General features: G+C 45.5%; 1 protein-coding gene across 3 annotated transcripts in view; it reads right to left on the bottom strand.

Annotated features, from left to right (window-relative positions):
* Positions 1–17,818: 17,818 nt before the first annotated feature.
* The window catches only part of LOC124000871 (glutamate receptor ionotropic, NMDA 2C-like), a 101,035-nt gene continuing 96,700 nt past the window's right edge, over positions 17,819–22,153 (bottom strand). For all 3 annotated transcript variants that reach the window (XM_046307544.1, XM_046307545.1, XM_046307546.1), the window contains 3 exons: positions 21,859–22,046; positions 21,201–21,433; positions 17,819–20,128 (listed from right to left, as the gene is read on the bottom strand). In XM_046307544.1, the coding sequence (XP_046163500.1) occupies positions 18,500–20,128; positions 21,201–21,433; positions 21,859–22,046 (2,050 nt within the window). In that variant the 3' untranslated portion in view covers positions 17,819–18,499. The remainder of the gene's footprint in view (positions 20,129–21,200; positions 21,434–21,858; positions 22,047–22,153) is intronic.

The raw sequence follows: 22,153 nt of genomic DNA, 5'->3' as shown, positions 1-22,153 counted from the left end.
ACTTTGGCAGCCGCTCAAAAAAGTTTCCTCCAACATCAACACTGATTAATGGCAATTAAAACATCAGCAGGTCAATGGATGAATGTATGAACCCACCAGTGGAGCAAAGTGGCAAAGCAAAGGCACTCATAAGACAAACACAAGTCATTCATGTAAAGTCCGGGTTTGTTCAGCACAACTATGTTAAATGTTACATCAACATCAGCATGCCTACCTGTCTTTACCTCCATGACTCTGCATAACACTGGATTCATCAAGCCCTCCCTGTATAGCATACAGCCCCAATCTGGCAACCATGATGGTGGGCTATTCTCTGAACCTTACGTCTAGTCCACCTTCAATGACTCTAAATGTCTCGTTATTGTGATGAAAAGGCAATTATTTCCATTGTGCTTGTCACACACCCGAGGAGTTTTGACAGATGGTGGTGTGTCGCCTGGCAGCCGTGTCCATCCATTCTAATGAAGTGGTTGTGTTGGTGTGGTACCGGCACAGCGGGGAGCAGGCCGCAAGGAGAGGGCTGGGGGAGTGGTGGGTCAGGGACTGGGGAGGAGTGGTCAGGAGAACAGCGCCACCAAACAGGAGGTGCCATTCCTGGCATTCCAGCTGGTACACTGGCTGTGGTGAGACCTACTGTTCACAAACCACCCAGAGTAGAATTACTGAAGGTCTGGCTAGGATGGGACATCTGCTCAACTTTTCTGGTGAAACATTTGTTAACTTTGTTAAACATGATTGGAACACCTCCAATATCCTTTGAGTGCTGAGTGAGAGAGTTTCCATGGCAAACAGACAAGGTCGTTGCATGATCCCTGCCCTTTTCTGCTCACTGCAGAAACTCTGGTGTCAGGGGGCTAACCAAGGAGTGGGCAAATTTGTGTTGTCCTTGACTCATTGACTCCAGGAGTCAAGACCTGTGGGAATTGAGACACACAACACAGGGCTAAAAGTGGCTGAGAGAAAGGAACACACTCAGCTCTTGTTACTGTCACAGAGCAGCAAATACTGGTGCAAGTTCTTCACCTAGTTTCTTTCTCTTCTTCTCTCGTCTCTCACACTCTTTCAAATTAGTAATCTGTTAAAGTGTGATTAAATGGAGATTAAATGGCCTTTCTTTTGTTGATGATAAAGAGGGCCTTACTACCAATCTCTCTCTCTCTCTCTCTCTCTCTCTCTCTCTCTCTCTCTCTCTCTCTCTCTCTCTCTCTCTCTCTCTCTCTCTCTCTCTCTCTCTCTCTCTCTCTCTCTCTCTCTCTCTCTCTCTCTCTCTCTCTCTCTCTCTCTCTCTCTCTCTCTCTCTCTCTCTCTCTCTCAAGCTCTAACCTTTGTGAGTAGGAAAATATAGAAGGTAGTGCTGAAGGGTTTGCTCATTGAGCTGTCTGGACAGTTTTGCCTTATCTCTGTGTGAATTGCACTCTGAGGAAATTGGAATGGTGTCCCCGGTCTCACGGGCGTGTCTTCCCTTCCTCACCAGACTCAGTGTTGTAGCTAGTGGAGTCACACAGACCCATTACTGCTGTCTCAGTGGGCGCTGTGGACTAACTGTCAAAGCACTCCCACACCTGGGGCTTCTCTCTTGCTGCCGCCTCACACTACACTAGTAGAGGTTTACTGCTGTTTGGTGGTTACTGAAGTCTGAAGTCACTGACACAAGAAATATCTGCTGTGTTTTTTGGGGTAAAATACATTAAACATATTTGTAGCAGAACCCTGATCTGTTTCCTTGAGTCTATTTATATCATTGTGTTAAGATGACATTGATGTAGTCATTCATGACAATATGTTGCATCTCATTCTCTGCTGGTTACAGTATATTTCCACTCTTCATCTCAGACTGAAATACGCTGATAGGAGATCAGAAATAGAGGGGTGTTGCGTAACAACCACGTGGGGCAAAGGGTAGCTCTTAGCCTCAGGGTCAAGGTCGATGTGGCCCTGCTTCCAGAGATGTGGGGCTCGTATGGGATGGTTTCCCAGTGATAAGGAGGACCGAACACATAAATGAATTTGGCTTCCCAGCTGATTTCCTCTGGGGAAACTTCCGTTCAAAAAGCAGCATCCAGGGCACTGTAAACCTACCATGTAATCTCTCTCTCTCTCTCTCTCTCTCTCTCTCTCTCTCTCTCTCTCTCTCTCTCTCTCTCTCTCTCTCTCTCTCTCTCTCTCTATCCCCCTCTCTCACCTTCCTCCTCCTCCCTTTCATCCCACGGTGTCTCCACTCTCCTTCTTTTATTAGCTCATTTTAAGTCTCCAAATAAACAGGTGAAGAGCAGTACAGAGAAAAAAGAGTTGATCCTACAACGCAAACAATGAGATTGCCCTCCCTCTCTCCTTCCTTCTCCTCTATCTGGGAGTGGAGAGGAGATTAATGAGACTCAAGCACATCCTAATTAGACAGCCATTTGTTTCCGAGCGCTCCCCAGTAGGGTTGTGAAGTAGTGCCTCGCTCCTCAACGGGACCCTGCAGTGCTATGCCCTGGGGTTGGGTAATTCACTACTTACAAAGAGCCAAACCTACCGCTGGGGCCCTGTACCCCACACAGGACAGGGAGAGGCTGGAAGGGAGACAGAGGTGGAGTTTAGGCTGCTCGCTAGCTTGCCTTATCAGCAGACTGGAGTCAGTCAGAGTGAGGTGGTGAGGCGCTAGCTAAAGCTGCTGCAGAGTCATTGACAGAGGTTGAGTTGGACTGGCCTGCTCCTGCTCCTGCTACTACTACTACTACTACTACTACTACTGCTACTTCTGCTAATGCTCCTACTACTACAACTACTGCCACTGCTACTGCTCCTACTACTACAACTACTACTGCTACTTCTGCTACTGCTACTGCTCCTGCTCCTGCTCCTGCTGCTACTACTACTACTACTGCTCCTACTACTACAACTACTACTACTGTAGTCACTGCACCACCACCTCCATACAAATGCAATGACACATCAGAGAATATCCAAACAGACACAGATACTTTAGATTATATCTTCCTCTGGAACGTAACTATGAATTTAATTTCCATAGGATTTTATAATTGATACTTTCTCCTGATATATTGTCTCATCTTGAAAATAAATATCATCATAGTGGGGGAAAGCAATCTAGATCCCATGTGAAAACCCCGTACCCTTTATTTTCTATTTTGCTCCAACAATTATCATCAAAATTGTATTCTCATGATGGAATGTATCTTTCATGCAACATAAATCATGTGGTAATGACAGGCGAGGCTAAGTGAAGGGATAAAGAGTTACATGACTAAGTGTGGTGGTGTAGAGGACACCATGTCAACTGGCTGTTGATGGATGGATCTATTTCACCTGGCTCTATACAGGGCTCTAGTAGAAACATACTGCTGGTGAGGTGCAGGGAGGATGACGGGGTTGAAGGTCAAGAATTACAAAGGGGGAAAAGATGTTGGGAAAGGGAACGGATATGATTTTAACCAGCAAATCAGCCCCTGTTCATCATACCTCAGGTTTAAAGTAATGTGTGGACGGAACTGCTCTGTGGAGAAAATATCAATACAAAATATCTACAGTATACAGATATAAAATTCTCGCTTAGCTCTGTTGGCTAATGCATTTCTGACAAGTGGGCATAACATGGACATTTCTTAAATATAGAAGGCATACATCCACATGAGAGACTGATACTTGTTGCACCCACAACACATACTGAAACTGTTGATTATTGGCTCACAGTCCCAGAGGCTAACTTTGATAAGAGGTGCCAGTGTTGAGTTGCAGTTGAATGGCAGGGCCAGGGCCAGAAGGGAATCAGGTATTATGGGGTATTACCAGGCTTTAGTGGGAATTAAAAGGCTTTCAGGGTGATGAGATCTGAGATGCTGCCAGTGTTAGCCCGATCTTGTTGAGTATGGGTGGCACAACATACAGAGGACACCTGTAGATTAGTGAGGCGTGTGGTAAAAAACCTTGATTATTCAAATCGACTTTGAAATTGACACTGAAGATTTATTGACGTCTATTGGACAGTTGCCCTTGAGGAGACAGATACTAACCAAAACAGATTGTACTCTTCCTTATAATGAAATGTGATCCTCATGGTCCATCTCATCATGTCTCATCTCTTGCCCAAGTTGAAAGGAGTCTGGATTGAACACATACTGTAGTGAGCACATATTAGCCTCTCTTGTACTGCTGACCCATAACCCCATCTCTGTGCCGACCAGCCGGCCGGTGGCCTCTCATGATCAAGCCCCCAGTCCAGGCTGTCCACATTGAGCTGGTCCCCCAGGGTATGAGCATTACTCTGGGTTTGTGAGGGGCAGATGCCCTGACGTCTGGGCCCAGGGTTAGTGCGAGCCCATCAGGGTGTGCTGGTGCTGGTGGTGTGTTGGCATGCAGTCTTCCCTGTAGCGGATTGAGGGTCCTGATGGAGGATGATTGTGATCATTCATTACCCAGGCCCTGCAGATGGGTCCCTCTACTCCCACAGGGGCGTAAGTGGAACCACTTACTGAGGACAACAGCCAAAGGGACATACAGGAAAGCCGGTGGTTCCTTTTAACATGAGTCTTCAATATTCCCAGGTAAGAAGTTTGAGGTTGTAGTTATTATAGGACTATTTCTCTCTATACCATTTGTATTTCATATACCTTTGACTATTGGATGTTCTAATAGGTACTTTAGTATTGCCAGCCTAATCTCGGGAGTTGATAGGCTTGAAGTCATAAACAGCGCAACGCTTGAAGCACAGGGAAGAGCTGCTGGCAAACGCAAGAAAGTTCTGTTCGAATGAATGCTTACTCGCCTGCTGCTCCCTACCACCGCTCAGTCAGACTGCGCTATCAAATCATAGACTTAATTATAATATAATAACACACAGAAATACGAGCCTTAGGACATTAATATGGTCAAATCCTGAAACTATAATTTCGAAAACAAAACATGTATTATTTCAGTGAAATACAGAACCGTTCAGTATTTTATCTAATGGGTGGCATCCATAGTCTAAATATTGCTGTTACATTGCACAACCTTCAATGTTATGTCATAATTATGTAAAATTCTCGCCAATTAGTTCGGAACGAGCCATGAGGCCCGGGGGGCATAGCGAGAGTCCAGCTAACATGAGCAGCTGAAAATGGCTGTCAAAATGTTTGCAAATGAAAAATACACACACATAAACTTTGTATCCAGGAGGGTTAAAAAGCCAAGCCAACCACATGACTGTGTGAGGACTGTAACTTAATCTGCACTTATCCCTCAAATATATATAACAGGATACTACAGAATAAATATTTCTTTCTCTATGTTTGTAGTGGAGCATTTTAACTCCTCTAATGGCAAGGGCACAGTAGATTTGTGTCTGTCTGTGTAGGCTATAGAAAATATCCTCTAGGCTGATCAGGGCGATTCCCTGATCCACGACACCATTCTGTATACTTCTGGCGCTTCCTTGGACACTGTGCTATCTAACCTCCAAACGAGCTTCAATGCCATACAACACTCCTTCCGTGGCCTCCAACTGCTCTTAAACGCTAGTAAAACCAAATGCAGGCTTTTCAACCGTTCGCTGCCTGTCGGCTTTCTATTTCGCAACAAAGCCTCCTTCCCTCACGCCGCCAAAATTACCATAGTAAAACTGACTATCCTACCGATCCTCGACTTCGGCGATGTCATCTACAAAATAGCTTCCAATACTCTACTCAGCAAACTGGACGCAGTTTATCACAGTGCCATCCGTTTTGTTACTAAAGCACCTTATACCACCCACCACTGCGACCTGTATGCTCTAGTCGGCTTGCCCTCGCTACATATTCGTCGCCAGACCCACTGACTCCTGGTCATCTACAAGTCCATGCTAGGTAAAGCTCCGCCTTATCTCAGTTCACTGGTCATGATGGCAACACCCACCCATAGCATGCGCTCCAGCAGGTGTAACTCACTGATGTAAGTCGCTCTGGATAAGAGCGTCTGCTAAATGACTTAAATGTAAATGTAAATGTAGAGCCAACACCTCATTTGGCCGCCTTTCCTTCCAGTTCTCTGCTGCCTGTGACTGGAACGAATTGCAAAAATCGTTGAAGTTGCAGACTTTTATCTCCCTCACCGACTTTAAACATCTGCTATCTGAGCAGCTAACCGATCGCTGCAGCTGTACATAGTCCATCGGTAAATAGCCCACCCAATTTACCTACCTCATCCCCATACTGTTTTTATTTATTTACTTTTCTGCTCTTTTGCACACGAGTATCTCTACCTGCACATAACCATCTGATCATTTATCACTCCAGTGTTAATCTGCTAAATTGTAATTATTCGCCTACCTCCTCATGCCTTTTGCACACAATGTATATAGACTCTTTTTTTTTTTCTTTTTCCTTTTTTTTTCCTACTGTGTTATTGACTTGTTATTGTTTACTCCATGTGCAACTCTGTGTTGTTGTCTGTTCACACTGCTATGCTTTATCTTGGCCAGGTTGCAGTTCTCAACTAGCCTACCTGGTTAACTTGTTCTCAACTAGCCTACCTGGTTAAATAAAGGTGAAATGTAAAAATGTAAAAAATAAATTACAATATCATCCAGTGAAGTAGCAATCAAGTAGTGAGAAATATTTTTCATCCACAAAATATTTTACTATTCAGACTGAATAGTAAATGATCTTAAAGTCGATCAAATTGTAACATTTCACCAATATTTGATGAAATACTAATCCATCACACAGTAAACAAATGCATTAAAACAACAGGGTCCTCCTCAGACCGTAGCCTGGGTTGTAAATGGGCTAATGATTCATGGGGCATTGAAAGGCCTCTGTGTGGAGGACTGCTCTAAATCTAATCAGGGCCATTGCGTATGCCAACAGGGCATAGTAATAAATTTGGCAACACTTGGTTACTGCTTTCTGTTCCTCCTCATTTCTCATCACAGCCCAGACACCACAGTGGAGGGCAACACACACCGTAGCAGCCTATCTGCTGTAGCAGTAATTGGAAGATTTAATTTGATTATCCTGATACTACCAGGGGCCAACCACTGCCTATGGTAAAAGTGTATTACTAATATAATGAATTTGTCATCCTATTTACAGGGCTAATGATTGTGTTGGTAATACCAAGTCAAAGAGATCAAAGTGGAACCAATGGCATCTGAATGATCCCTACCAGTGAATGAATGTCCCACTTCTCAACATGTCAATCAATCTGGTCTGATAAAGAAAAGAGACAATTTAGGAAATAATAAACGTTATCAAATATGAATTTCCTCTTTGAATATGGATTCACCACAACCTTACTATTCACAATTGTGGCAGACTAGTCTAGATGAACCAAATGTATTGTGACATGATGAACAGCAGCCCTGAATTATCAATCTTCAATTAACAACTGTTGATCCATAAATGTCCATATTTCCCATCCCAACACTGGCTTTAAAATCTCAAATCCCTTCCGCAAAGAGGGAAATGCAGTTAGCCGTGTCATCGAGAACACATTCCAAGTTCCCTTTCTCTCTATAGGCAGCACGATCCATCAGCGCTGGTTGATACATGTATTGTTTTCTGCCCTGCAGTCAATGAGCCTGTAGTCTGACTACAGGAAATCGACTCATCCTCATACGCTCCTATGGATTTCACTATCAAACACATTCCAGATGGTTGACTCCTGATCATTTTTGTTATTGATTTTCCTCACAAGGCCAAATGTGGCCTGTGACACGTCGGGAGAAATGACCACATTAATCTACTGTGATTACGTACAGCACAGTGGAGGTTCCACTCCACAAAGTTAACTCTCTCTCTCTCTCTCTCAAACATGTGTTCAGTGCCAAACACGCTTTATTGAGCCCGGTGAAGTTTCCTATGCAGTAGGATGGTTTTGTGGCTTTATACGTACACAACACCATGGTTTTAAGCAGCCTCCTCTGCTTAAAACCCCCTAGCATCATCATCAAACAGCCATGTATTGTAGTCCACCACCCCTAATGTAATTGTCACTGCAGTATACATTAAGTAGAGGTTGAAGAGCAGTAGTAGCAGTAGCAGTAGTAGTAGCAGTAGTAGTAGTAGTAGCAGTAGTAGTAGTTGTAGCAGGAGCAGTACCAGTAGTAGTAGTAGCAGTACCAGTAGTAGTAGTAGCAGTAGTTGTAGTAGTAGTAGCAGTAGTTGTAGTAGTAGCAGTAGTAGTAGTAGTAGTAGTAGCAGGAGCAGTAGTAGTAGCAGTAGTAGTAGTTGTAGCAGTAGTAGTAGTAGTAGTAGTAGTTGTAGCAGTAGTAGTTGTGGTAGTAGCAGGAGCAGTAGCAGTAGTAGTAGTAGCAGGAGCAGGAGCAGTAGTAGCAGTAGTAGTTGTAGCGGTAGTAGTTGTAGCAGTAGTAGTAGTTGTAGTAGTAGTAGTAGTTGTAGAAGTAGTAGCAGTAGTAGTTGTAGCAGTAGCAGTAGCAGTAGCAGTAGCAGTAGCAGCAGTAGCAGTAGTAGCAGGAGCAGTAGTAGCAGTAGTAGTTGTAGTAGTTGTAGTAGCAGTTGTAGTAGTAGCAGGAGCAGTAGTAGCAGTAGCAGTAGTAGTAGTTGTAGTAGTAGTTGTAGTAGTAGCAGGAGCAGTACCAGTAGTAGCAGTAGTAGTAGCAGTAGTAGTAGTAGTAGTAGTAGTAGTAGTAGTAGTAGTAGTAGTAGTAGCAGTAGTAGTAGTAGCAGTAGTAGTAGGAGCAGTAGCAGTAGTAGTAGTAGCAGTTGTAGTAGGAGCAGTAGTAGCAGTAGTAGTAGTTGTAGTAATAGCAGGAGTAGTAGTAGTAGCAGGAGCAGGAGCAGGAGCAGGAGCAGTAGTAGTAGTTGTAGTAGTAGCAGGAGCAGTAGTAGCAGTAGTAGCAGGAGCAGTAGCAGAAGTAGCAGTAGCGGTAGCAGAAGTAGCAGTAGTAGTTGTAGCAGGAGCAGTAGTAGTAGTTGTAGTAGTAGCAGGAGCAGTAGCAGTAGCAGTAGTAGGAGCAGGAGCAGTAGTAGTTGCAGTAGTAGTAGTTGCAGGAGCAGTAGTAGTGGTAGTAGTAGTAGTAGTAGCGGTAGCAGAAGTAGCAGTAGTTGTAGTAGCAGGAGCAGTAGCAGTAGTAGTAGCAGGAGCAGTATCAGAAGTAGCAGTAGTAGTTGCAGTAGCGGTAGCAGAAGTAGCAGTAGTAGTAGTTGCAGTAGTAGTTGTAGTAGCAGAAGTAGCAGTAGTAGTAGTTGCAGTAGTAGTAGTAGTAGTAGTAGTAGTAGTAGTAGTAGGAGTGTAACGGATGTGAAACGGCTAGCTTAGTTAGCGGTGTGCGCTAAATAGCGTTTCAATCGGTTACGTCACTTGCTCTGAGACCTTGAAGTAGTGGTTCCCCTTGCTCTGCAAGGGCCGCGGCTTTCGTGGATCGATGGGTAACGATGCTTCGAGGGTGACTGTTGTCAATGTGTGCAGAGGTTCCCTGGTTCGCGCCGGGGTATGGGCGAGGGGACGGTTTAGAATTATAATGTTACAGGAGCAGGAGCAGTAGCAGTAGCAGTAGTAGTAGTAGTAGTAGCAGTAGTAGCAGTAGTAGTAGTAGTAGCAGTAGTAGTAGTAGTAGTAGTAGTAGTAGTAGTAGTAGTAGAGTAGTAGTAGTAGTAGTAGTAGTAGTAGTAGTAGAAGCAGTAGTAGTAGTAGTAGTAGTAAAAGCAGTAGTAGTAGTAGTAGTAAAAGCAGTAGTAGTAGTAGTAGAAGCAGTAGTAGAAGCAGTTGTAGAAGTAGTAGTAGTAGTAGCAGTAGTAGCAGTTGTAGTGTAACTGATGTGAAATGGCTAGCTAGTTAGCGGTGGTGCGCGCTAATAGCGTTTCAATCTGTGATGTCTCTTGCTCTGAGACCTTGAAGTAGTTGCTCCCCTTGCTCTGCAAGGACCGTGGCTTTTGTGGAGCAATAGGTAACGATGCTTCCTGGGTGACTGTTGTTGATGTGTGCAGAGGGTCCCTGGTTCAAGGCGAGGAGAGGGACAGAAGCTATACTGTTATATTGATGCTGTTGACCCAGATCACTGATTGCTGCGGAAAAGGGGGGTGAGTGTAACCGATGTGAAATGGCGAGCTAGTTAGCGGTGGTGCGCGCTAATAGTGTTACAATTGGTGATGTCACTTGCTCTGAGACCTTGAAGTAGTTGTTTGTGGTAGGTGGGTAAAGATGCATCATGGGTATCAGTTGTTGATGTCTGCAGAGGGTCCCAGGTTCAAACCTAGGTAGGGGTGAGGTGAGGGATGGAAGCAAAACTTTTGCAGTAGTAGTGTGTAGCATGAAAAACTATTATCTTTCCCACCAATCCATGTACATGTATATGTAGCTAGCTGTCATCAGTGTGGTGGAAGGGTTCAATGATTCGTTAGGTTTTGGTCTCCATGGTGACCTGCCCTGTTGGTTAGCTTGGGTTCACACATCATGGCTGTGCTAATGAGGAAGGGCTGCATAGGTCCGAACATGTTGATTAAACATACCACTAACCCTGTCCCAGGGTTAATCAGTCTATTCATCCAGCCATACCTCATTGACCCCTGTCTTCTCAGATCCCTGCTCTGGGCCTGCCTGGGTGGGATTATTTTTATTTTATTTCACCTTTATTTAACCAGGTAGGCTAGTTGAGAACAGGTTCTCATTTGCAACTGCGACCTGGCCAAGATAAAGCATAGCAGTGTGAACAGACAACACAGAGTTACACATGGAGTAAACAATTAACAAGTCAATAACACAGAGAAAAAAGGGGAGTCTATATACAATGTGTGCAAAAGGCATGAGGAGGTAGGCGAATAATTACAATATTGCAGATTAACACTGGAGTGATAAATGATCAGATGATCATGTACAGGTAGAGATATTGGTGTGCAAAAGAGCAGAAAAGTAAATAAATAAAAACTGTGGGGATGAGGTAGGTGAAAATGGGTGTGCTATTTATCAATAGATTATGTACAGCTGCAGCGATCGATTAGCTGCTCAGCTAGCTGATGTTTGAAGTTGGTGAGGGAGATAAAAGTCTCCAACTTCAGTGATTTTTGCAATTCGTTCCAGTCACAGGCAGCAGAGTACTGGAACGAAAGGCGGCCGAATGAGGTGTTGGCTTTAGGGATGATCAATGAGATACACCTGCTGGAGCGCGTGCTACGGATGGGTGTTGCCATCGTGACCAGTGAGCTGAGATAAGGCGGAGCTTTGCCTAGCATGGGCTTGTAGATGACCTGGAGCCAGTGGGTCTGGCGACGAATATGTAGCGAGGGCCAGCCGACTAGAGCATACAAGTCGCAGTGGTGGGTAGTATAAAGTGCTTTAGTGACAAAACGGATGGCACTGTGATAAACTGCATCCAGTTTGCTGAGTAGAGTGTTGGAAGCTATTTTGTAGATGACGTCGCCGAAGTCGAGGATCGGTAGGATAGTCAGTTTTACTAGGGTAAGCTTGGCAGCGTGAGTGAAGGAGACTTTGTTGCGGAATAGAAAGCCGATTCTTGATTTGATTTTCGATTGGAGATGTTTGATATGGGTCTGGAAGGAGAGTTTGCAGTCTAGCCAGACACCTAGGTACTTATAGGTGTCCACATATTCAAGGTCGGAACCATCCAGTGTGGTGATGCTAGTCGGGCATGCGGGTGCAGGCAGCGATCGGTTGAAAAGCCTGCATTTGGTTTTACTAGCGTTTAAGAGCAGTTGGAGGCCACGGAAGGAGTGTTGTATGGCATTGAAGCTCGATTGGAGGTTAGATAGCACAGTGTCCAATGACGGGCCGAAAGTGTATACAATGGTGTCGTCTGCGTAGAGGTGGATCAGGGAATCGCCCGCAGCAAGAGCAACATCATTGATATATACAGAGAAAAGAGTCGGCCCGAGAATTGAACCCTGTGGCACCCCCATAGAGACTGCCAGAGGACCGGACAACATACCCTCCGATTTGACACACTGAACTCTGTCTGCAAAGTAATTGGTGAACCAGGCAAGGCAGTCATCCGAAAAACCGAGGCTACTGAGTCTGCCGATAAGAATATGGTGATTGACAGAGTCGAAAGCCTTGGCAAGGTCGATGAAGACGGCTGCACAGTACTGTCTTTTATCGATGGCGGTTATGATGTCGTTTAGTACCTTGAGTGTGGCTGAGGTGCACCCGTGACCGGCTCGGAAACCAGATTGCATAGCGGAGAAGGTACGGTGGGATTCGAGATGGTCAGTGACCTGTTTGTTGGCTTGGCTTTCGAAGACCTTAGATAGGCAGGGCAGGATGGATATAGGTCTGTAACAGTTTGGGTCCAGGGTGTCTCCCCCTTTGAAGAGGGGGATGACTGCGGCAGCTTTCCAATTCTTGGGGATCTCAGACGATATGAAAGAGAGGTTGAACAGGCTGGTAATAGGGGTTGCGACAATGACGGCGGATAGTTTCAGAAATAGAGGGTCCAGATTGTCAAGCCCAGCTGATTTATACGGGTCCAGATTTTGCAGCTCTTTCAGAACATCTGCTATCTGGATTTGGGTAAAGGAGAACCTGGAGAGGCTTGGGCGAGGCGATGTGGGGGGGGCCGGAGCTGTTGGCCGAGGTAGGAGTAGCCAGGCGGAAGGCATGGCCAGCCGTTGAGAAATGCTTGTTGAAGTTTTCGATAATCATGGATTTGTCGGTGGTGACCGTGTTCCCTAGCCTCAGTGCAGTGGGCAGCTGGGAAGAGGTGCTCTTGTTCTCCATGGATTTCACAGTGTCCCAGAACTTTTTGGAGTTGGAGCTACAGGATGCAAACTTCTGCCTGAAGAAGCTGGCCTTAGCTTTCCTGACTGACTGCGTGTATTGGTTCCTGACTTCCCTGAACAGTTGCATATCGCGGGGACTGTTCGATGCTATTGCAGTCCGCCACAGGATGTTTTTGTGCTGGTCGAGGGCAGTCAGGTCTGGAGTGAACCAAGGGCTGTATCTGTTCTTAGTTCTGCATTTTTTTGAACGGAGCTTATCTAAAATGGTGAGGAAGTTACTCTTAAAGAATGACCAGGCATCCTCAACTGACGGGATGAGGTCAATGTCCTTCCAGGATACCCGGGCCAGGTCGATTAGAAAGGCCTGCTCACAGAAGTGTTTTAGGGAGCGTTTGACAGTGATGAGGGGTGGTCGTTTGACTGCGGCACCATAGCGGATACAGGCAATGAGGCAGTGGTCGCTGAGATCCTGGTTGAAGACAGCGGAGGTGTATTTGGAGGGCCAGTTGGTCAGGATGACGTCTATGAGGGTGCCCTTGCTTACAGAGTTAGGGTTGTACCTGGTGGGTTCCTTGATGATTTGTGTGAGATTGAGGGCATCTAGCTTAGATTGTAGGACTGCCGGGGTGTTAAGCATATCCCAGTTTAGGTCACCTAACAGAACAAACTCTGAAGCTAGATGGGGGGCAATCAATTCACAAATGGTGTCCAGGGCACAGCTGGGAGCAGAGGGGGGGTCGGTAGCAGGCGGCAACAGTGAGAGACTTATTTCTGGAGAGAGTAATTTTTCAGAATTAGTAGTTCGAACTGTTTGGGTATAGACCTGGAAAGTATGACATTACTTTGCAGGCTATCTCTGCAGTAGACTGCAACTCCTCCCCCCTTTAGCAGTTCTATCTTGACGGAAGATGTTATAGTTGGGTATGGAAATCTCTGAATTTTTATACAATTGGGGCTGACCAACCTGTATGTTTTGTACACTCCAGCCCAGCACACATAGGGCCAACAGAACCAGAACCATGGAGGAAGCAGCAGTCTGTGTGGCTGGGATAGAATGGGGTGAGGGGTAGTACTAAGGCAGAATCAAACCTTGCCACAGGATGAAGGGGTTAAGGTTTGCTGCAACTCTCACAGAATGAAAATCCTGTTTTGAATGCCCTCTAAAGTAACTGTGCATTAAGAACAGATAGATATATAGACCTCGGGTTTCGCTGACTACAGCTGTATATCAGTAGGGCTTCAGGCATCATCTTTCTTGTGTGATCTGGGCCTGAATGAACAGTAAAATATGTAGCACCATGCTGAGGGAATCAAGAGTGAAATTCTATTCATAAAATATTCCCTCAGGTTGGATATAATCTTGTCCTATATTTACGTGGTAATTCTGAGAAATGAATTGGGGGGCATTTACTGAATTTGTAGGCCTACCCCTCGTGAATTTCAACATTTCAAAAAGGAGGGCGAGAGGGAGCACATTTGTCACATTACAAAGCACACAGATAACAGAATTAGTCATTAATTACTGTGTGAAATGAAAAAGATTGTTCTGAGCAGCAAGAATGCTGAAAGAGTGCCTATATTGCCCTGAAAAGGTTCATTTTGGGGAACTTGAAAGGGTTTTATTTAGCCGTGATGCGTTTCTCACACTTATTAAGTGCTGAAGGCATTAATCTCTCTTTGTTGAATTAGAAACGTGATTTCAATGATATTTGGCCTAGCTGAAAAGCACTCATCGCTCAGTGATATCAGTGAAGGGATCCCAAGAGCTGGAGCATAAGCGCATAAGATGTTCAACTGAAGACCTTCATAAATATTACCTCAATAGCACATCTTGATTTTCCCTCTTTGTATTGTACTGTATACAGTGCAATCTTTCATACAGTATCTTGAATACATAATACCTATTTTTGAATAATAATGTTTTTTACTAGATAAGTGGCATTCACTCTCACGTATTATAAAAACACCTATGACTTAGTTGAACTAGCAGAGAAATTATCATCTTTCCAGAGTGTGCAAAGCTGTCATCAAGGCAAAGGGTGGCTACTTTGAAGAATCTAAAATCTAAAATAGATGTTATTTGTTTAACACTTTTTTGGTTAATACATGATTCCATGTGTTATTTCATAGTTTTGATGTCTTCACTATTATTCTACAATGTAGAAAATAGTAACAATAAAGGAAAACCCTTTTGATTGGTACTATATAAACTCAGCAAAAAAAGAAACGTCCTCTCACTGTCAACTGTGTTTATTTTCAGCAAACTTAACGTGTAAACATTTGTATGAACATAACAAAATTCAACAACTGAGACATAAACTGAACAAGTTCCACAGACATGTGACTAACAGAAATGGAATAATGTGTCCCTGAACAAATGGGGGGGGGGGGGGGTCAAAATCAAAAGAAACAGTCAGTATCTGGTGTGGCCACCTGCTGCATTAAGTACTGCAGTGCATCTCCTCCTCATGGACTGCACCAGATTTGCCAGTTATTGCTGTGAGATGTTACCCCACTCTTCCACCAAGGCACCTGCAAGTTCCCGGACATTTCTGGGGGGAATGGCCCTAGCCCTCACAGGTCCCAGACGTGCTCAATGGGAGATCCGAACTCTTCACTGACCGTGGCAGAACACTGACATTCCTGACATGCAGGAAATCACGCACAGAACGAGCAGTATGGCTGATGGTATTGTCATGCTGGAGGGTCATGTCAGGATGAGCCTGCAGGAATGGTACCACATGAGGGAGGAGGATGTCTTCCAAGTAACGCACAGCGTTGAGATTGCCTGCAATGACAACAAGCTCAGTCCAATGCTGCTGTGAAACACCGCCCCAGACCATGATGGACCGTCCACCTCCAAATGATCCAAGGCCTCATTGTAACACTCATTCCTTCAATGATAAACGTGAATCCGACCATCACCCCTGGTGAGACAAAACCATAACTCGTCAGTGAAGAGCACTTTTTGCCAGTCCTGTCTGGTCCAGTGACGGTGGGTTTGTGCCCATAGGCGACGTTGTTGCAGGTGATGTCTGGTGAGGACCTGCCTTACAACAGGTCTACAAGCCCCCAGTCTAGCCTCTCAGCCTATTGCAGACAGTCTGAGCACTGATGGAGGGATTGTGTGTTTCTTGGTGTAACCCAGGCAGTTGTTGTTGCCATCCTGTACCTGTCCCACAGGTGTGCTGTTTGGATGTACTGATCCTGTTCAGGTATTGTTACACATGGTGTGTCACTGCGAGGACGATCAGCTGTCTATCCTGTCGCGCTTAGGAGTCTCATAGTACAGACATTGCAATTTATTGCCCTGGCCACATCTGCAGTCCTCAAGCCTCCTTGCAGCATGCCTAAGGCACATTCACACAGATGAGCAGGGACCCTGGGCATCTTCCTTTTGGTGTTTTTCAGAGTCAGTAGAAAGGCCTCTTTAGTGTCCTAAATTTTCATAACTATGAACCTAACTTGTTTTTAACCTTTATTTAACTAGGCAAGTCAGTTAAGAACAATGATGGCCTAGAAACAGTGGGTTAACTGCCTTGTTCAGGGGTAGAACGACATATTTGTACCTTGTCAGCTTGGGGATTCGATCTTGCAACCTTTCGGTTACAAGTCCAACACTCTAACCGCTAGGCTACCTGCCACTCCCAATTGCCTACCGTCTGTAAGCTGTTAGTGTCTTAACGACCGTTCCACAGGTTCATTAATTGTTTATGGTTCATTGAACAAGCATGGGGAAACGTGTTTAAACCCTTTACAATGAAGATCTGTGAAGTTATTTGAATTTTTACAAATTATCTTTGAAAGACAGGGTCCTGAAAAAGGGACGTTTCTTTTTTTGCTGAGTTTATATGGGTGGGGACTCAGTCGGGGTCTCAACTCAATGTTGAGGGCAAAAATGTTATATACACTGAGTGTGCAAAACATTAACAACACATGCTCTTTCAATGGTGTAGACTGACCAGGTGAATCCAGGTGAAAGCTATGTTCCCTTAATGATATCACTTGTTAAATCCACTTCAAAATGTGTAAATGAATGGGCAAGACAAAGGTTTGAAGTGCCTTTGAACAGGGTACTATAGTAGGTGCCAGGCGCACCGGTTTGGGTGTGTCAAGAACTGCAAAGCTTCTTGGTTTTTCACACTCAACAGTTTCCTGTGTGTATCAAGAATAGTCCACCACCCAAAGGACATCCAGCCACTTTACACAACTGTGGGAAGCATTAGAGTCAACATGGGCCAGCATCCCTGTGGAACTCTTTCAACATCTTGTAGAGTCCATAACCTGACATATTCAGGCTGTTCTGAGGGAAACTCAATATTAGGAAGGTGTTCTTAATGTTTTGTACACTTAGTATATTTTTGGGAAGTTGATCCGGGGGCCAGTTGCCCATCCCTGCCTTAGTCTGTTTTCAGGTAAGGCCCAGTGTGGACAATGATGGATGTGGTGTGCCAAAGCTCCCCCTAGTCATTGGTAAATGAGTAAAGTGAGGTGTTGATGAACACCACCCTTTGAAGCCAGTGTGAAAGTGTGTGTGTGTGTGTGTGTGTGTGTGTGTGTGTGTGTGTGTGTGTGTGTGTGTGTGTGTGTGTGTGTGTGTGTGTGTGTGTGTGTGTGTGTGTGTGTGTGTGTGTGTGTGTGTGTGTGCATCTTGGCAGAATCACTCATAGGCTAATGTTATTGGAATCCCTTGATGAGCCCTGAGGGAAGATTTACTGTCACAGGTATCACTGCTCGGACAATAGCATGACCCTCCTGGTCATATAGACAATTCAAAGCCTCTGTTTGGATTTGTTACCTAACTGAACATGTTTCTATTCCATCTTTTTGTTCAGCAGAATACTCATACAGTGATTTGATAAATTGATGACATATCACAGTTTCTGAACAGATTATGTGGGGTGTTAGTAAAATACAAATGTGTTCTTGTCTTTTAAGGAGCTGTAGTTGACTTGTCTGCCCTATTGTTGTCATGTGAACTGAACATAGCACTGTCTAGTGGATCTGATATCCAATGACCTTTCTGGATGAGTCAACAGAGGTGGCCCACTTAATGAACTAAAGCAGACAAACATCTAGAGTCCTGGGACCTGACCTGCTATTCCATTCTGCTGGCATTACAGATCATATGTTGAGTTTGACTCAGAAAAGGAAAATATAGACAATTCCAAAAGGGCCTTGAAGTGGCCTTGTCATTTATTAAAGAGTAGAGTAACAATGGAAATACAGATGATAATTAATTAATTAAAAACCCTTTTAAAATCCAAGTCAAATTACATCAGTGACCACCGGAGCCAAAAAGCCTTAAACAGACAGCTTTCCCTAGAGCGTGGAAGACATTTCTGTGGTTTGATAACAAAATTATTATTCTCTTTTTATATGTGTCTAAATTTAAATGGAAGGATACCAAAATGATTGAAGAGAAAAGTTAAATGTGTCTAAACTGAGTGAGCGGCTACAGCGTATTGTCATCCAGGTCTCTCTCTCTCTCTCTCTCTCTCTCTCTCTCTCTCTCTCTCTCTCTCTCTCTCTCTCTCTCTCTCTCTCACAGCAAGACAGCATTTAAAAATGTTTTAAATAACAATCAACAGGTTAAATTTGAAGGTATTAAATGCTATTCAACATTGTCTTTTCTTTTCTTATCGCTTAATGTTTACTTGACAATGTCCCAGCAGTAACAGCCTTTCAATATCCTCTACTTCCTTCCATCAGCCAAGGATATTATTGGTAGCTAATTCATTCATTTTTGCCTAAACCAAAGGCTGAGGGGGAGGCCCCAGGTAGGCTTTCCCCTCCCCAGTGGGAGGGATAGTCCATCAGCCTGAAGGTGTGGAGGGGCTTGGAGCTCAGACCTCAGACTCCAGACTGGATACCCTGCCCCAGGTCTTTGGCACATACGGACTGTTGACTCTTCTGGCCACCAGGACCTCCCTCCGATCCCTGCTCCCAGACCCGGGCAGGGGGGGCTCCTCCCGCGACCGTCCCACCGCGCCCTCGTAGCCCCCAAACATATTGTTCTGGTACACCACCTGCCGGTCCCCCATACGGGGCACCAGGGCATTGTTGTTAGGGCAGTGGCTTGCACAGGGGAACAAGTGGCACATGTCCTTGTCGTAGAACTGCCCGGGCCCCTGGGGCAGTGGCCCCACGTATACAGGCAGGTCTGTGTAGGAGTTCAGGTAGGTGGAGTAGTGTCTGTGCACCACAGTGGAGGAAGAGCGCCGCAAGGCGGCTGCGTTCTGCAGGATAGCCTCCCTGTAGGATGGTAGCCGGGTCGACTGGGAGCACTTGAGCTTATGCTGCTTGTAGGGGTAGGAACGCATATGAGCCGGGTCTAGGTAGGCAGGCTCAGCGGCCAGGGAGTAGCACAGGTTGTTCCCCTGGCTGCCATACAGCTTTTGGGGCTTGGGGTTGGCCACCACTACGCGGGGGAACAGGTCAGGCATAGTGGAGGTGGATGGCTTCTCGCCCAGCTGGCGGATCCTGTCACTGCTCCAGGTGGCCTTAAGAAAAGAGGCCCGGCGGTTGACCTTGTCCTTGCCCAGCAAGGGCACATCCTCCATTTCAGGCTCCAGGTAGGGCTTCATGCAGGAGTTGCAGCTGGCGCTGCCGCTGGGGTAGTGGCCCCCCATGCAGGCCATGGTTGATGCAGAAGGGGCGTGGTTGTTCAGGAGGTGGTTGGCCCTCAGCTCAGCCAGACAGGAGGTTGGCTCATCATAGTCGTTCCTCCCCCTGGTGTCTTGGGCCTTGGAAAACACGTAGCTGTGGGACCTCTTCTTCCTGCCCATGTGGTCAGGGGGGTAGCTGAACTTCCGTCCCAGGGGCCCCTTGTGGTGTTCCACATAGATGTCAGGCACCTGGAACTCTCTGTAAGGGACAAACGGGGAGGTGGGGTGCCGGGGCTGGGTCTCAACATACAGCCTGCTGCTGTGGTGGGGGTGTGGGTTGTGACTGGAGGTGCTAGGGGGAGCAGGGTCCCTCATGGCGATGTGGGGGCTGCTAAGGCTGGAGATGGGTAGGGTCCCCTCATAGAAGTGGTGGCTGCCACGGGCCGGAAGGGTGTAGCGGAGCGGGGTAGGCCGCGTCACCACCCTGGATTTGTCCAGCAGGGGCTGGGTGGCGCTGTCCGAGTAGTGGATTGGGAATGTGGAAGCGAGCGCCCTCTGGGGGTAGGGCGAGTGGTTGTCCGTGATGCTGGAGATGTAGGGCAGGCAGCTGTGGCCCATGTCTATAGTGGTTGCCACCCGAGGCGGCAGGCCAACCCGCACATTGTCGGCTCCTCGCCGGCTCCAGTTCTCTATGGTCTTGGTGGCATTGTCCAGGGAGTTCTCCACTCTGGTCGAGGTCACGATGTCCTTGGCTGTCTGCAGCATCTTCAGCATGTTGGCCTGGGTGTAGTTGGTGGTGACGTCAGGGTTCTGCAGGTTTCCGTTGCGGTCAGAGTCCTCCACGCCGTTGAAGCAGCTGTAGATTCCCTGCAGAGATAGCGAAGGAGGAGGAGATTAGCATCCATCAAAAAGCCTTGTCAGGTTTTGGAACAGATCCACATTTCTCACCCTTCACAAAGTTTGACAAGATTAAATCCCACAGGTGTTAATTATCTTTGGCCATTGTTTCTAATCATGACTTTAGAAAACATTATTGCTTGTGTTGATAACATTCACTTTGAGCAAATACAATTTATATTAACCTGTCTGACCAATGAAGTGAAGACAATTACACAGAGAAGTGTGAAAGCCAAATTAGATTCAGGATTGTCCAAAATATTTTATAGACAATTTGTGTTGTTTTGAAAGCTTTTATGCATTCAGGTTGATGTTAAACACACAACAAATTACGCAAGACAGTAAATGAAAAAGCAGCAGCTGACCATGCACTTGCTGAATTAGTTTTCCAATTTTTATTCGGCCGGCTTTATTTTACTTTCAAATTGGGTCTCAGTCTAGAATGCTTAATCTCACCTCACCACGGTCAACACTGAGATGGATTGTTAATGGGTCTATTTAAATACCCATTTCAGATGGATCAGGACCGTAACAGTATTGCACGGTCTCCATAAAGTCATTTTATGGCTTTTTACTCATTTTATTTTTTCAACATTTTTATTTTAGTGCCCTTGAAATATCCTGATCATGTACATCTTTGATTTAGTGCATTACACATATTTCCCAAGTGTTACTGTGAGGCAAAAATCTAAGAAAGACAGAACTTTATGGTCAGGAAGTCCCCCAAAAATTCTGCTGTGTTTGTGAAAAGAGAAACAGCACATTTTATGGTTTCTTAGACTGCAAAATGATGCCGTTGTTGCTGCTTTCATTGAATTGTTGCTTACATTTTATGTCATTTCTTTATGGAATTCATTGCTATAAAAAAGGGTTTTGTGCCTTAGATTAACAGATCAACTTTCCCATGGTGATTGGACCACATTCTATGCAGAACCCAAGGCCTTCGCAATCTAAGACATGCCTCAGTGTGTACATCTCTATAGATTAGGCCTATGTACCCTTTCCACCCCTGTCCCTCGGAAGAAGGTTCAGCCACACCTACCCTGCTGATAGCGAGCAGGAAGTCGAGGCGTTCAGACTTGCGTACAGAGTGTCTCAGCTTCCAGTAGAGCAGATGTTCCCAGCTGAACACCAGGAGACTGAGCCCCATGGCCACCAGCAGCATGTAGAAGACGCCCGCCATGTTATCTATGTCCAGCTTACTGCTCATCACCTCCTTCTTCTCGTTACGACAGATCCCTGTGAGCCACACCGTCTGCAGCTTCTGTGTGTCACCTGCAGCGAGCGGGAAGAACAGAACACAGAGAGGCTTGAAGGTGTTCATTAAAACACTCTTGCGCCGGTTGTTGCCATTGTGTGTCAATGCCAATCTCACACCCTCATCACTCCCCTCGACAAACCCTGACTCAGCATTTTACACTTGTTGTTCCCTGGATCACAGTCAAAACTCTGTTACAGTACCTCTGAGTTGTCCATGGTGCAATGTACACCAGTATTTTCATTAAAGTTTTATTTTTTCTAATCTCGAGGCTCTTCGGGGTCTATACTAGTTTACTTTTGTGAGTTACGCTTTTTTACCATTAATGTGCAGTTTACCAGTTTAGCAAATTTGGGAGTATTTGGGATCTAAAAGGATAAGTACAGCTAAGATGTACAATTAGCCACCCATCCCACTCCACACAGGGTTAATTGTAATTTACCATCCGCTAGGAACTGGAGCAGGGCCAGGTCTATAGGACGTTTCCATCGGGACTCCTTCTGCAAGGCGATGCCGTAGCCAGTGGTGGCAAAGACCTTCCCACTGCCGATGGTCACCAGCTTACAGCCCTCGTCTTTACCTGCCATGTAGTTCAGCACCGCAGCGTCATAGATGAAGGCATCCAGTTTCCTAGAGATAATAACAATAGGGATTTATCTTGTGGGGAAATGCAATGATAGACAAATGTATTTTTAATGACTATTTACTTACCATTTAATAACTTATCTAATGAATTA

The sequence above is a fragment of the Oncorhynchus gorbuscha genome, linkage group LG16 (genome assembly GCF_021184085.1).
Source record: "Oncorhynchus gorbuscha isolate QuinsamMale2020 ecotype Even-year linkage group LG16, OgorEven_v1.0, whole genome shotgun sequence".
NCBI lineage: Eukaryota > Metazoa > Chordata > Actinopteri > Salmoniformes > Salmonidae > Oncorhynchus > Oncorhynchus gorbuscha.
The sequence above is the reverse complement of the archived record's forward strand: the minus strand, read 5'-3'. Positions and strand labels throughout refer to the sequence as shown.